This window comes from Sturnira hondurensis, unplaced genomic scaffold (genome assembly GCF_014824575.4).
Source record: "Sturnira hondurensis isolate 20B ecotype Veracruz unplaced genomic scaffold, ASM1482457v3 Scaffold0004136, whole genome shotgun sequence".
Lineage (NCBI taxonomy): Eukaryota > Metazoa > Chordata > Mammalia > Chiroptera > Phyllostomidae > Sturnira > Sturnira hondurensis.
In genome coordinates, this window is record NW_028076767.1 from 25215997 (window position 1) to 25229789 (window position 13793).

At 47.5% G+C, this 13793-nt stretch overlaps 1 protein-coding gene across 2 annotated transcripts in view; it reads left to right on the top strand.

The window, feature by feature from the left end:
• Window positions 1-13793, top strand: part of TOP1 (DNA topoisomerase I) — an 85776-nt gene that overhangs the window by 63896 nt on the left and 8087 nt on the right. For both annotated transcript variants that reach the window (XM_037044063.1, XM_037044064.1), the window contains 5 exons: window positions 1063-1250; window positions 1516-1660; window positions 10901-11044; window positions 12417-12602; window positions 13617-13685. In XM_037044063.1, coding sequence (XP_036899958.1) covers window positions 1063-1250; window positions 1516-1660; window positions 10901-11044; window positions 12417-12602; window positions 13617-13685 — 732 coding nt within the window. The remainder of the gene's footprint in view (window positions 1-1062; window positions 1251-1515; window positions 1661-10900; window positions 11045-12416; window positions 12603-13616; window positions 13686-13793) is intronic.

A 13793-nucleotide genomic window follows, 5' to 3' on the forward strand; every position in this document is an offset into this window, starting at 1 on the left:
CCTGTGGCACTCAAAGCTGAAGCATTTTCTGTCCAGAAAAAGTTTACCAACCCCCAATCTAGAGGAATGCAGGCTGGAGTTTCATTCTTTCAACTTGAAAGAAGTTGAGAATTTAAGAAATCTTTTGCACTTCAAAGCCCTGTAGTTTCAATATTTTAAAAGATCTGCGTGTTTCTAAAATTTAGGCCACTATATTTCTGTAACTCACTGTTTTATGGTGCCTGTTTGACCTTTGGCTTTAAAATGGTGAATTACTGTAACGAGTGATAACTGCATCGGACTTTTCAACGTCGGCTTAGTCTTCTCCCCAGTGCTCCAGACTCGTGAAGTTTGGCTTGTTACTCACTTCAGCAGTGTTTTTAAAGTCGAAAACCACCTTGGTGTTTCATCCTTGGGATGTTGATCCAAAGATAGGGAGGTTTCGTGAGTCCCTCTCGGAGCCCGAGGACTCCTGCTGCCCGCTGGCTCTGAGTCTGGTCCCATGCAGGGCAGTGGGACTTCGTGAACCTGGATTGCTGAGTATAGTAGTGAGTGAAGAGGCAGCAGGGGGTCAGGGGCTTCACATCCTGTCTCAACGCCTTTTTGGAGCAAGGGTCCCAGTGTGCCTCACGGCGCATCTTGGAAAGACTCTGTAGCAGGTTGGTTTGAGCCGGAGAACCCGTGGGCAGTGCCGTCCGACCAGACGTCTCTGGAGCCTGTTGGAGAAGGAGGGGGTGTTGCGTGGGAGGCCCTTCTCCATCCCCCACTTTGACTCTACTGAGTGAAACTTAATTTTTTAAGTAATATTTTAAAATACCTAGGTAAAGTGTTCATAGTCATATATCCTTAAAGATGAGCGAATCAGTTTTGAATTTATAATGGAAGTAAATCCTTGTCGGTAGATCTTTAGGGGACTTTTATCGAACTGAAGTTTGAAAACTCTGTCAGAGACTTTCCCTTACTGAATTCATTTCTTAGGGATTTTTAGACTTTTCTTGACCTTTACCTCTTCTCACACGAAGATAATATGAGTAGAGAACAGACATTTGGATCCATTTTGACTTGTTCCTTGCTATCTTCCAGAAAATCAAAGAGGAGAATGAAAAATTACTAAAAGAATATGGCTTTTGCATTATGGATAACCACAGAGAAAGGATTGCCAACTTCAAGATCGAGCCCCCCGGGCTGTTCCGTGGCCGGGGCAACCACCCCAAGATGGGCATGCTGAAGCGGCGGGTCATGCCCGAGGACATCATCATCAACTGCAGCAAGTGAGCCCCCCCCCCAGTCCCTCGGGGCCAGAAAGGGAGCAGGGGCTCCCTTGTCGCTAGTAGCCGAGCAAGGGTTGCACCTTAGAGCCAGTCGGGGCAGCACAGGGTGCCCGCACGCAGATCCCCGTGTGTTTTCTGTGTGTTGATGGGGGCAGGAAACCTGGATGTCGAAGCTCGGCGGGTTTGTCCCTATCAGGTCACGAAAAGTGAAATTGTTCCTCGCCTGTCCTCATTTCACGGCCCTCCCGTTTGGTTATTTCCACAGAGATTCCAAGGTTCCTTCTCCTCCTCCAGGACATAAATGGAAAGAAGTCCGACATGACAACAAGGTCACTTGGCTGGTCTCCTGGACAGAGAACATCCAGGGTTCCATTAAATACATCATGCTGAACCCCAGCTCACGAATCAAGGTGAGGAGCGGCTCAGAGCTGCCCTGGGTGGCGGGCGGGGCTGGTGGTCTCTCGTTACTGAAGGGGAGTGTTCTCAGCCTCTAGAGCCACTCCAACCAATGAAAAACCCTCCCCACAAAAAGAAGGCCGGTACTTCATGGTCAGCATGATGTGCTGGCCTCCCTAAGATGCACCTGTTTTCTGCATCTTGTTGCATCTTACTCATTCACAAGTATTTTCTGAAATCCCAGTGTGCTCCTGGCTCAGTGTATGCGTGGTGCTAGGAATTGGGTCGGTAAACACGACAGAGGCACTCTCCACCTCTCCACCTTCGTGCTCACTGTCTGGTAGTCAGAACGTGATGAATGCGGTAAATAAATGTGTGTTTCCTCTCCTCACCTTTCCTGGCTCTGAGGAGGGGCATGTAATTACTGTGAATCCAGAAAGAAGCTGTAGACTCTTACATACTCTGACTTCCCAAGGTTTCATCTGGGCAGGTCCCACCAGGACCACGTGAGATGATGCATGTGAAAGCACGTCATGAACGGCTGTGTGTCTGCGTGTTGTTATTTGTCAGCACTGTGACTGAAAGAAAAGTTTCAGAAGGGCAGTCAGTTCCTGTTAGCCAGCTAGGTGCACCCTGCCAGGCGCACCCTGCTTGGGAGAGTCCACGAACTTCCTCCCTCCCATACACTGCAGAAATGAGAGGGCCAGACATTTCAGCAGCCTGAACGAGAGATGAGCTGCACAAGAAAACAGTCACGGAATTGGTTCTGCTTAGACGGTCACTGCTGACGTGCGAGGGGCTGGGACGGAGACCTTCTTAATCTCGGTTTACAGGTCGCTAAACGTTTGTTTAAAATGGAAAAGCCACTAAGCTCAAAAGGCTACGTGTCTCAGTGAGACTCAACTGCCCATTTTCTAGCTTATAGTCCTGTGTTCTCATGAAAACTGCCCGTCTCTGTGTTTTCTTCAGTTTAAAAACATCACTTTTTCTAGTTTAGAGTAAGTACAGGGACAGAAAGAGAAACCTCGTGGTGAACAAAAGCCACCCGTGTAGAGAAACATGTTGTATTCCCCTCTGAAATACCGCAAGGTGAGAATGTGTTAGAAGAAAGGTAAATGTCAGATGGTTCAGATACATAAATCAGTTACATCTCTCAGCAGTTCAGAAACAACTTCATGAAGGGAATTCAAGGGAGGATAAGGGAAGGATTCAGGCCAGATCTTCAGGTATTTTCTTAAAGTTTTTTCTATTATCCCAAGTAGGAGGCCACTGGGTTTGAAAGAGGCTGAATTACACCAGGTTTGTGTTTTAGAAACCCGTGACATAACTGATCATTCTGTCTGCTGCCCCATGGAGACTGGGTCAGATGCAAGTAGGGAAATCTGTAGGAGGAGGCCGGTCCTTTGCAGACCATTGCAGGCAAGGAATGGTGATGGCTAGAACAAGATGAAGGCAGCAGGGAGGGAGAGAGGCGAACAGATTCCAGATACATGTGCCCTGTGTACTCTTACTCTGAAGGTGCTTGTGGGACCATCTCTGAGCATCGCGGCCCTCGCTAGGAAAGCCAAGTGGAATGAATACCTCAAGGGCAGAGCGCGGCCCACTTACTGCCGACAACGTCCATGTGGCTCCCAGGCCCTGTAGGGACTTGTGCAGGTTTCTGGGTGGTGGTCGGCTGTTGAGAGCCTAGAAGTCGCTCAGTGTCAGCCCTACCTAGAGCCTTGCACCCAGGAGTGGCTGACTCGACTCTGCTGGGTTGGGATCCTAGGAGCCAAGAAGAGAGTCAGAGGCGTGGCAAGTGGTTCTGTTGAGGGAAAATGAAATGTGATTCCTTCAGCTTTCTGTCACTCCTCCATGGCTCTCTCCCGATCAGCGGAACAGGGAGATCTTCAGGGGTCTGAGTGTGACAGTCTGTAAGTTTTTGCTGCATAGGCAGTGAGAGGGGCACACTTTTTTTTTTAGCTAAAATAGAAAGGTACAAGCATTACATGTTTTGTTTTCAATAAAGTATTTCAAACATACAAGAACAGGTAATGTAATGAACATTCATGCCCACCGTCTGAATGTGTTGCACCTGAACATCATGTCCTGTTCAGCTCCTCCCTTTGGTAAAAACAATTCAGGTGAATAGCTGAAATCCGCCCAGCATGTAACGTTTACCTCCTTCCCTGGAGATTACTGTAACGAATTCAGGGTTTTCACCCTTGCATGTAGTTTCCTGTTTTTGCAGTACATTTATGTGTGCATAAACAATACGTAGTATTGTTTTTAAGGTTTGATTTCAAAATAGGCATGTTGTTAAGATCATTCTGAAACTTGTTACCCAGCTTTGGTTTTGAGATTTCATTATCTTGACATACATTCTAATTTATCCATTTTTCTTCTGTAAAAAGTATCCGAGTATATAAAAAACTATCCACAGGTAGGGTTGTTTATAATTGTTTGCTGTTGTGAACCGTGCCGAAATAAACACATTTTCCATGTGTATGTGTGTGAAAACTCCCCTCAGAGAACCTGTACATTCTGGATGGTTCTCTGAAGTCCTGGAGCTGGGTCACATCCCCACCGTCCCCACAGAGGGGCGTGCAGGTTCCTTCTCCACAACCTGGCCAGCACCTCTGGGCTTTTGCTTTATCTTTGGTATGTAATCCACCAGCATGTGTTTTCAGGTGTGGTGAGAGGTTGAGATCTAATGTTTTTTCAGATGAATGGCCAGTTGTCCCGGAAGTATTCAGTCGTAATGGGCCCTGTACCAAGTTTCTACACACACATCTGATGGTCTCTGAGCTCTGTCCTGTTTGATTTATTTTACTTACTCATCTGCTGGCATGCTGTCTAACTGCTGTAGCTTTGTCAGGTACTACTACTGAGTGGAACAGCGTCTCCTCACCTCATTCCTCAGCGTTGTCTTGGCTCTTTGCAGCTCTTTGCCCTTTCATATTATTTTGAGCTAAATTTGTCCGCAGTGAAGACTTGGGATTTTTTTTTTTTGACCCTTACCTGAGGCTATATTTACTGATTTGTAGAGCGAGAGGAAGGGAGAGAGAGAAACACTGACTTTTATTTATCGATTGGGGGGGGTGTCGGTGCGGGGAGAGAAAGAGCAATTTGTTGTTCCGCGTGTTCGTGCATCGTTGGCTGACACTTGTTCATGCTCGGACCAGGACTGAAGCCTCAGCCCTGGCGTGTGAGGCGGCGGCCCAGCCTGCTGAGCAACCCAGTCGGGGCTTGGCTGGCTTTATTCCAGGACATTGACACAGGAACATCCTCTGAGTCTTAACTCCTTATTTAGTTCCAATTCTCACACCTCATATTTCTTGTGCTTAAGTTATACTTATTCTTTCTTTTTAATTCTCAAGCTGAATATATATTTTTATTGATTTGAGAGAGAAAGAAACATCCATCGGTTGCCTCCCATATGCACCCTGACCAGGATCGAACCTGCAAGCTGGGTGTGTGCCCGGACTGGGAATCAAACCCACAACTGTTCGGTGTACAGGTGATGCTCCAGCCGGCTGAGCCACCTGGCCAGGGCTACTTTTTATTTAAAAAAACAAACAAAAATAAAAACCCTGCATGGATCCATAAAACTCCAACCATCTCTTTAGTTGACAAATAATTTGATTAATTTCTATACTTAGTAACTTTCCTCTGGGTTTACATTTTTTTTGTTGAAATACACTATACTGTTTCTTTAGTGAGGATCCATGGGTGGCATAATCTTCCTTTGTTTATCTGAAAGTTTATTTTCATCCTTATGACTGTCTCTTGTCAGATAAAGAATGCATCTTTATGATTGGTGATCCGTGGTTTCACGGTGCTCCGTCTAAGTATAGACCTGCTATTATAGATACTCAGACTAAACTTTCCATCTGAGGACTAACATCTTTCTTTAATTACATTTTACTGATTGTGCTATTCTAGTTACCTCAACTTTTACCCCTTTGCCCCTTCCACCCAGCAGCCCCCCACTCACTCAGACAAACCCCCACCATTGTTCATGTCCATGGGTCATGGGTGTAAGTTCTTTGGCTACTCCACTTCCTGTACTGTACTTTACATCCCAATGAGTATCCTGTAACTACTTGTTTGTACTTCTTAATCCCCTCGAGTCTTCACCCATTCTTCCCACACCCCTCCCATGTGTCAGCCTTCTGGTAACTACCTTCTTTTCTCTTGCTTTGAAGAGTCTCTCTTTATCTATAACCCTTTGGCCTTTTAATAAATGTTGTATCTTGGAGTGGGCCTCTTTGCATCTCATCATAATTGGCACTGTGTGCTTTTTGGACTTACATGTCAATTTCCTTCACCAAATGAGGGAAGTTTTCTTTCACTCTTTTTCAGATAGATTTCCGATTTCTTTTTTTTTTAAAGATTTTATTTATTTATTTATCTTTAGAGGGGAAGGAGAGAGGGAGAGAAGCATCGATGTATGGTTGCCTTTTGTGCATCCCCTGCTGGTAGTTAGCCTGCAAGGAACCGGCCTGCAAACCAGGCATGTGCCCTGACTGGGAATCGAACCGCGATTGCCTGGTTCGCAGGCCCACGCTCAGTCCCACTGAGCTACGCCAGCCAGGGCAGATTTCCAATTTCTTGCTCTTTTTCTTCTGGCCAGCCTATGAAATGACCGTTGTACCTCTTGAAGTTGTCCCAGAGGTTGTGTGTACAATCCTCATTTTGGGGGGATTCTTTTTTCTTCTTGTGGTTCTGATTGGTTGTTTTTTTACTTTTTATGTTCCAAATCATTGATTTGATTCTTGACTCTATCCATTCTACTGTTGTTTCCTGATAAATTGTTCTTTATTTCAATTAGTGTGTCCTTTATATCTGACCAGATCTTTTTTATGCTGTTGAGGTCCTCACTAAGTTCCTTGAGCATCCTTATAACCAGTGTTTTGAACTCTGCATCTGATCGGTTGCTTATTTCTATTTCATTTAGCTTTTTTTTCTGGAGTTGTGATCTATTCTTTCATTTGAGCCATGTTTCTTTGTCTCCTCATTTTGGCAGCCTCTTTGTGCTTGTTTTTGTGTGTGAGATAGAGCTGCTTTGACTCCATGTCTTGGTAGTGTGCCCTGATGTAGTAGGTGTCCTGTAGGGTCCAGTGGCACAGCCTTCCCTATCACCTCAGCTAGTTACTCGAGCTGTGCCATCCATGTGGGCTGAGCACACCCTGCTCTTGCAATTGAGCCTTGGTTGCTGTTGGCAGGTCAGTGGGAGGAATTTAGTCAGGCCAGTCAGCTGCAAGGACTGACTGTAATCACTGATTCTGTGCAGGGATAGGGTGGTGGTGCTCTGACATGGTCTGTAGCTGTCCACTGGGCGCACTGCACTGGCCCTGGGGTTTCCTGGGTAGTGCAGGCCAAGGTCAGCCTCCACCTGTGTTTTGCCCAGGACACCCTGCCTAAGCTGTAAAGCAGTCTGAGATGGCTGCTACTTGTGCTGGGCTTGGAGATTCCCAGGTGAAGCTAGGCTTTGACTCTAACCTGGCTGTGGCTGGGGCTCACTGAAGCCAGCTGTTGCTTCTTTGGTAGGATTTAGGAGCCAAGACCAGCCATTCTAATGGAAAAGCAGCTTGGGTGGGCTCATAGGTCGGGCAGGTAGAGCCTCTGGATCTCCAAGGTGGGTCACACAGTGTTAGCCAGGTTGGTGGAGTCTCAGATGAGTCTCAGATTTGGCACTGGCCTACCAGGTCTGTGGTGGGAGGGCTCAGCAAAGGGACAATGGCCTGTGCCCATCCTGATGCCAGACACTTCGGTCTCTCCCTGCATGCCACTGGTGCCTCTCCAGTTGCTACCCCAGTGCTGGAGCTCAGAGGGAGGGAGTCTGAGTAGGTGAGTCCATGTGTGGGTTCTTCAAAAGGAACTGTTGGGGCTCTAGCAGCCTCCACCATCAACTCAATCCCCACTGGTTTTTGCAACCAAAAGTTGTGGAGCCTTATCTTCCTGGCACTGGAATGCTGGGCTGGGGGTCCTGAGGTGGGGCTGGGACTGTGCTTCTGGGATACCCCTCCCAGATTTTTACCCACGCAGGTGTGGGGCCACCCTGTTCCACGTCCCTCCTACCAGTCTGGATGGATGTGGTTTCTTCCATTCTGCACTTGTCAGACTTCCATTCAACTCGATTTCTGACCATCCTGAGTGATGGCTGTTCTATATTTTACTTGTAATTTTGAGTGGCTGTTTGAAGAGGCAAGCCATGTCTGCCTGCATCACCGTCTTGACCAGAAGCCCAAGGACTAATGTATTTTTATTCTAGAAGATTCTCAGCCATTATTTGTCCCACAGTCTCTAGACCCTTCCTTCCATTTACTTCTTTTAGATTTACATTAGATGAGACTCCAAAACTAGAAACATCCCAGGGGTCCATCAACATAGTAGATAAACACATTACGGTGTAGTCAGGCACATTAGAGATAGTCTTGGAGTGGACCGTATTGCCGGCAATTAAAAGAAGTGGGCTACTGATGAATGGAATAACACGGATGAATCTTAAAAAACACATGGAGAAGCCAGACCTAAGAGTCTGTGCTGTGTGGTAACCATTTCCACAATATTACGGATTAGGCTAAGCTGATTGGTGAGGAGAACAATCCGGTGAAAGGATCAGTAGTTGCTTACTTGGTGATTAACTGGGAAGGGGCGCAAGGGGACTTGGCGAACGACAGAACGTGTTCTGTCGTGATGGGCAGGTGTAGCGGGCCCGAACTGATGAAGCTGTACACTTAACTATGTGTAACGTGGAAGCTTTTAAAGTGGAAAGGATTGGGAGAAAATGACATTGGTCTATAAACCCATAATAAAAGGGTAAATATGGTGTAAAACGGGGACGTATGGGCAGGTTGTATTGTATGTTCAGACCACAGCTTGTCTCTTCTTTTGTTGAAATGATACATGTTTGGGGTTCAGAAGGCCATTCACTTCTTCTTTGGTGCCCTGCAGTGACAGGCTCACATAGGGTACACCAGGGGAGTGAGAAGTAATGAGAGAGCCACCTAAGAATATTGGCAGATGTCATCGTTCCCCAGCACAAATCTGAGAGCAGGGTCCGCTCACCTCCCATTGTGCCCTCCTGAACCCAGATCCTGACCCACCCTGACCCACTGTGGTTAACGGGCAAGTGGTTATATTAGAAGGAGAGAGAAAAGGTGGTGGGCCCACTGGTTTAAAATAAAATTACCCAAAGGATGCTTTGTGTAACTAATCAAATTGGATTCTTGTCCACTGTAGAGGGTTGCTGACTAGGGGAGGAGGACCAGCCACTCTGCAGTGGACACCTTGTTTTACTGAGCTGGTTTAGATAAAGACCTTGCTTAGAAGGAAGATCAAAACATACTTTACCTTTCAGAAGTATTCGGAAAGAACTATTCAGGTGCGCTTTACTCTGGACCCCGTTCAGGGACCCGAAGGCAGCAAGCATCAACACACCTCCCGGAGGCCACCCTCCCCTGCTAGAATTCTGTAGGCAAGGTGGCTCCTGCCCCCACCTCATCCCTGTGTCCTGTTTGCGACAGTCCTGGGGCCTCGGGCCAGGAGCCTGACCCACACAGGAAGGAAAGTACGTCCTCTGTGAACAAACTGTGTGTAGGTTTATAAGCCTTGTTTCGGTGGCGTGACTAAGGGACTGAGGAGGTAAATTCCGCAAGTCTTTGAAGAGTCGGAGTCTGGCTTTGGTGGGCCTGTGTGCTCTAGAGCAGGGTCCCCGGCCTCAGGGCCTGTTAGGAACCCGGGCCTCACAGCAGGTGGTGAACTTGCGTGTAATGCACTTGAATCGTCCCCAAACCATTCCCCCCACCCCGTCCCTGGAAAAATTATCTTGCACAAAACCGGTCCCTGGTGCCATAAAGGTTGGGGACTGTGCTTAGAGTAAAAGGAGAGAGCCCACTCCCGAGCTGGAGACCGTGTTGTTGAAGACGAGCCTTTTGTGCCCCGTCTCGTGTGAGTGCGATGTTGTGAAGACGTATTACTGGCTGGTATGCAAGGAGCGCTGGTATCACACTGTTTCTTACTCTTAAATGTCAAAATGTACTTCAGAAAATCGCTAGGAAGTTTTCAGCTTCTCATTGTCAGGAAACAGAACTTAGATACTTCTTCTGTGTCACCACACTACTGTTGTACACCACCCACCCACAGCGTGAAGCTGCCGAACATGTACGTAAGGCCAGCCCTCTCCCCGCTGTGGGACAGTGCTGACGGCCCCTAGCGTGCCCGGGTAAGCCCTCCTCCCTGAGCGTTTGCTAGGGGGTAGAGGACATTCTTGTTCCACATACCCTGCACACCTTCGTGCTCAGAAGGACAGTTGCCGTAACCACAGTCCTCAGGCCTCAAGGACCATGTGCCTGTGTCATAGGCAGACACTGGTCGAATCGCTGCTCCTCCTCTTGATGTGGGGTGGAGGAATTAAAAGCAGGGATGCTTGGGTTCTTAAATTTCACCCCTGTGTTCGTGTCATGTGGTCTGTTTTAGGCCTTGTAATACTCCCTGGCCTTTTTAGGGGTCTTGGATAGTATTTTCTTCCTTAACCTTTCTCACGTAATACTGCTAGTCCTTGCTAGCAGAAATCTCCCATCCCTGTTGACTACAGCCTTGTCACACTTTTCTAAACACCTTCATTGGCTTTAGAATTCAGTTTTAAACCCTTCACAGAAAGCTCTAGTGTTTAAAAAGAAAAGGCTTCCCTGGAACATTGTTTCCTCTAACCAAGAATACTTTTAAGTGCAGGAGTTGGAAAACGGTGAATAATTATGGCTGTTCCTAGAAATCACTGTTCCCTTGCAGTTACATGCTGTGACATTTTTAAACCCCTCCTCCAGTTCTGCTTCCGTGACAGCCCCCTCCATCACACTGTAAGGGGTTGTCTTGAATGCAACGGGCGTCAGCTCCAGCAGGAAACTGCTCTTGGGTCACAGATTCGGCACCAAAGCTGCAGTGGGGGTCTTACACCCTCTGTGGTGACAGAAGTCAGCGTCTGGGGCATGCCAGGGGGGCTCTTCCCAAGGACATAGACACTTACCAAAATGAAAGCCAGAGGCTCTCTTAGTCATTAGACGGAGCCAGGTGTACTTGACAGTGAGCGGAGCAGCGTGGTTTCTCACTAGGTTCAGTGTCCTAACATTTCTCTCCAATACTCTGCTTTTTCTACCTTGCTTTCAGCTCCAGTTCCTTCTCTTTGGTTCAGAGTGCTGAACTTGGATATTTAGCATCTATCTTTACCCCACCATCCCTAAGCAGTCTACCTTTTGGGTTGGTTTTTACAGGGTGAGAAAGACTGGCAGAAATATGAGACAGCCCGGCGGCTGAAGAAGTGTGTGGACAAGATCCGGAACCAGTATCGGGAAGACTGGAAGTCCAAAGAGATGAAAGTCCGGCAGAGAGCGGTGGCCCTGTACTTCATCGACAAGGTGAGAGTGTCCTCCTGCCCCATTTTGTTCAGCTTCACAAAAACGTAGGGAGCATTTTCTCCTCTGGGCCCCGTGCTAAGTCCTAGGGAGGTGGTGGAAGCACTCACTTGGTGCCTGGCCCAGTAGGGAAGGAGGGGGTGTGGTCAGTCAGCACCTGCTGCTGTCCAAATACAGCCTGCTTCAGAAGTAGGGTCTGCCTGCATCTGCATGTGCCAGAAATACTGCGATGTTTTTAAACTCTTCTATGAGATACCAAAAATGATTTGACATCATGACCCAGCACACAAGTATATTTATGGTTCTGTAACTGAAACAGGTTGCACAGAACAATGCTTTGGCTTTCCTGTGAGCAGTGAATTCTGATATTTTTCTGTTTCGTGTTTTTAAAAAAAAAGATTGTGACAGTTAAAGTTGGTTAAGCAATCTGCTAGTGTGTCACAGCTGCAGTTTGAAAGGCAGTGCTCTGGACATCAGTTTCTTGGTGTTCAGGAGAAAAGGGGGTTGTGTATGGTTTATTTTATTTTATTTTTACAAGTTTTGCACTGCTTGTATTTGAGCACAAATTGTGAGTTGTCTCAAAAATTAAGGAAAATTAAGAAACTAGCTTTTCGAGTCTAATTGCCAAGACTATAAACACTCCCTCCGTTGCTGCTTTAAACAACAACAACAACAACACAGCCCTGGCTGGTGTAGCTCACTGGATTGAGCATGGGCCTGCAAATTAAAAGGTTACAGGTTTGATTCCCAGTCAGGGCACATGCCTGGGTTGTGGACCAGGTCCCCAGGAGGAGGCATGTGAGAGGCGGCCACACATTGATGTTTCTCTTCCTCTCTTTCTTCTTCTCATCCCCTCTAAGAAAAAATAAATAAATAAAATCTTCGGGGGGGAAAAAACCCACAGCCCTGGCTGGTGTAGCTCAGTGGATTGAGCGCGGGCCTGTGAACCACACGATCGTGGTTCGATCCCCAGTCAGGGCACATGCCTGGGTTGCAGGCCAGGTCCCCAGTAGGGGACACATGAGAGGCAACCACACATTGATGTTTCTCTCCCACTCTTTCTCCTTCCCTTCCCCTCTCTCTAAAAATAAATAAATAAAATATTTTTTAAAAACACACACTTTTTTCTTGCGTTCCCATGTGAAAAGACAGAACGAAGAGAAACTTGGGTTTACAGGGCAGGTCAGTGTCCCCGTGAGTCTCCATCCTTCGTTTCCAGAGGAAGACGCAGCAGTGCAGCCTTCACAGCTCCCAGACTACTGCTCGCTCCCAAGGGGGACTGGACGGCCTCTGGTTTGGGTTTCCTAACAATCCTTGGAGGTTCAAGTTTCTTCATTTATGGTTCTCTCTCCCCCCCGCCCCCTTCCCTGGACAGCTTGCTCTGAGAGCAGGCAATGAGAAGGAGGAAGGAGAAACCGCGGACACGGTGGGGTGCTGCTCGCTTCGCGTGGAGCACATCAATTTGCACCCAGAGTTGGATGGCCAGGAGTACGTGGTGGAGTTTGACTTCCTGGGGAAGGACTCGATCAGATACTATAACAAAGTCCCTGTTGAAAAACGAGTAAGTTACGGTGGCCTCTTTTTTCATCCATCCACCCATTCATTCATTCAGCAAGTGTTTGTTGAGAGCTTTTTTGTGTGTGCTCTGTGTGTGCTGGGCACCAGAAAAAATGACCCAGAAAAGAGGGGAGAGGTGTTCTTTGGGGTCCTGTGCACCTCCTTTCAGTTCTTGCCCTCACCTCCAACCCTGGCGCTACCGTCTTGAGGATGAGGGCCATCTCACATAGCAGTATGCAACAGAGGACGCTGTAGAGGTGTGCCTGCACGGAAAACAGTGGGAGACTTAATCCACCACGCTGTTGGGATGGTTTAATTGCATTTCTGTACCCCCTGGTCATGCTGCGCATTTGTCATCTGTAGCTTTGCTCAACTTCTCCCCAGCTCCTGACTGAATGAAAAGGTAGCCCTTTAACCTTAGATCTCTGGGCTTGGTACTGAAGAGGGTATTGCAGCTTGATGGTTCCCCCCAAATATTGGGCTTGGACCAGAGACCTACAGAGTACTGGACCCCAGTAATCCAGCCCTTTAGTCTCATGTGTAATGAGTACTTAGGCTTGGCTGGCTGTGGGGTTACTCCAGATGAAACAGAGCTAAAGGGACCTGGCAGTTAAATGCAGTGCCTGAGCTTAGATTGGACTCCACACTGGCTTGGGGCCCAGGACATCATTAGGTCAGCCGACAGAATTGGAACATGGACAATAGATTGGATGAACATAGGTATCAGTATGAGTTCATGAAGCCGATGAGTACTGTGTGTGTAGGCAACACCTGCACCCTGTGTGAGTACCGCTGGTGGTTCAGAACAAGTAACTAGTACATGCACACGTACACAGAGAGGAGAGTGAGCCGACAGGCACACTGCGGATGGGTAAATCAGGTCGCATGGTAATGGTGGGTACATTTGGGTGAAGGACGTGAGTGTTCCTGTGCTTTGGGTTTTCTTGGAAAGTTACAATTGTTTCCAAAGTGTAGGTTTTTAAAATAATGATAACTGGGCTCTGCTTATTTTTTTCAGGTTTTTAAGAACTTGCAATTATTTATGGAGAACAAACAGCCTGAGGATGACCTTTTTGATAGACTCAATGTAAGTGGACAAAGTGCACAGTGGGCTGAAGAGGGGTCCAGCCAGCATGTCACAAGCTCCTAAAGGAGGGGTTTGCCTGGGAGTGGCGAGGGCTCTCCCTGCAGTGTG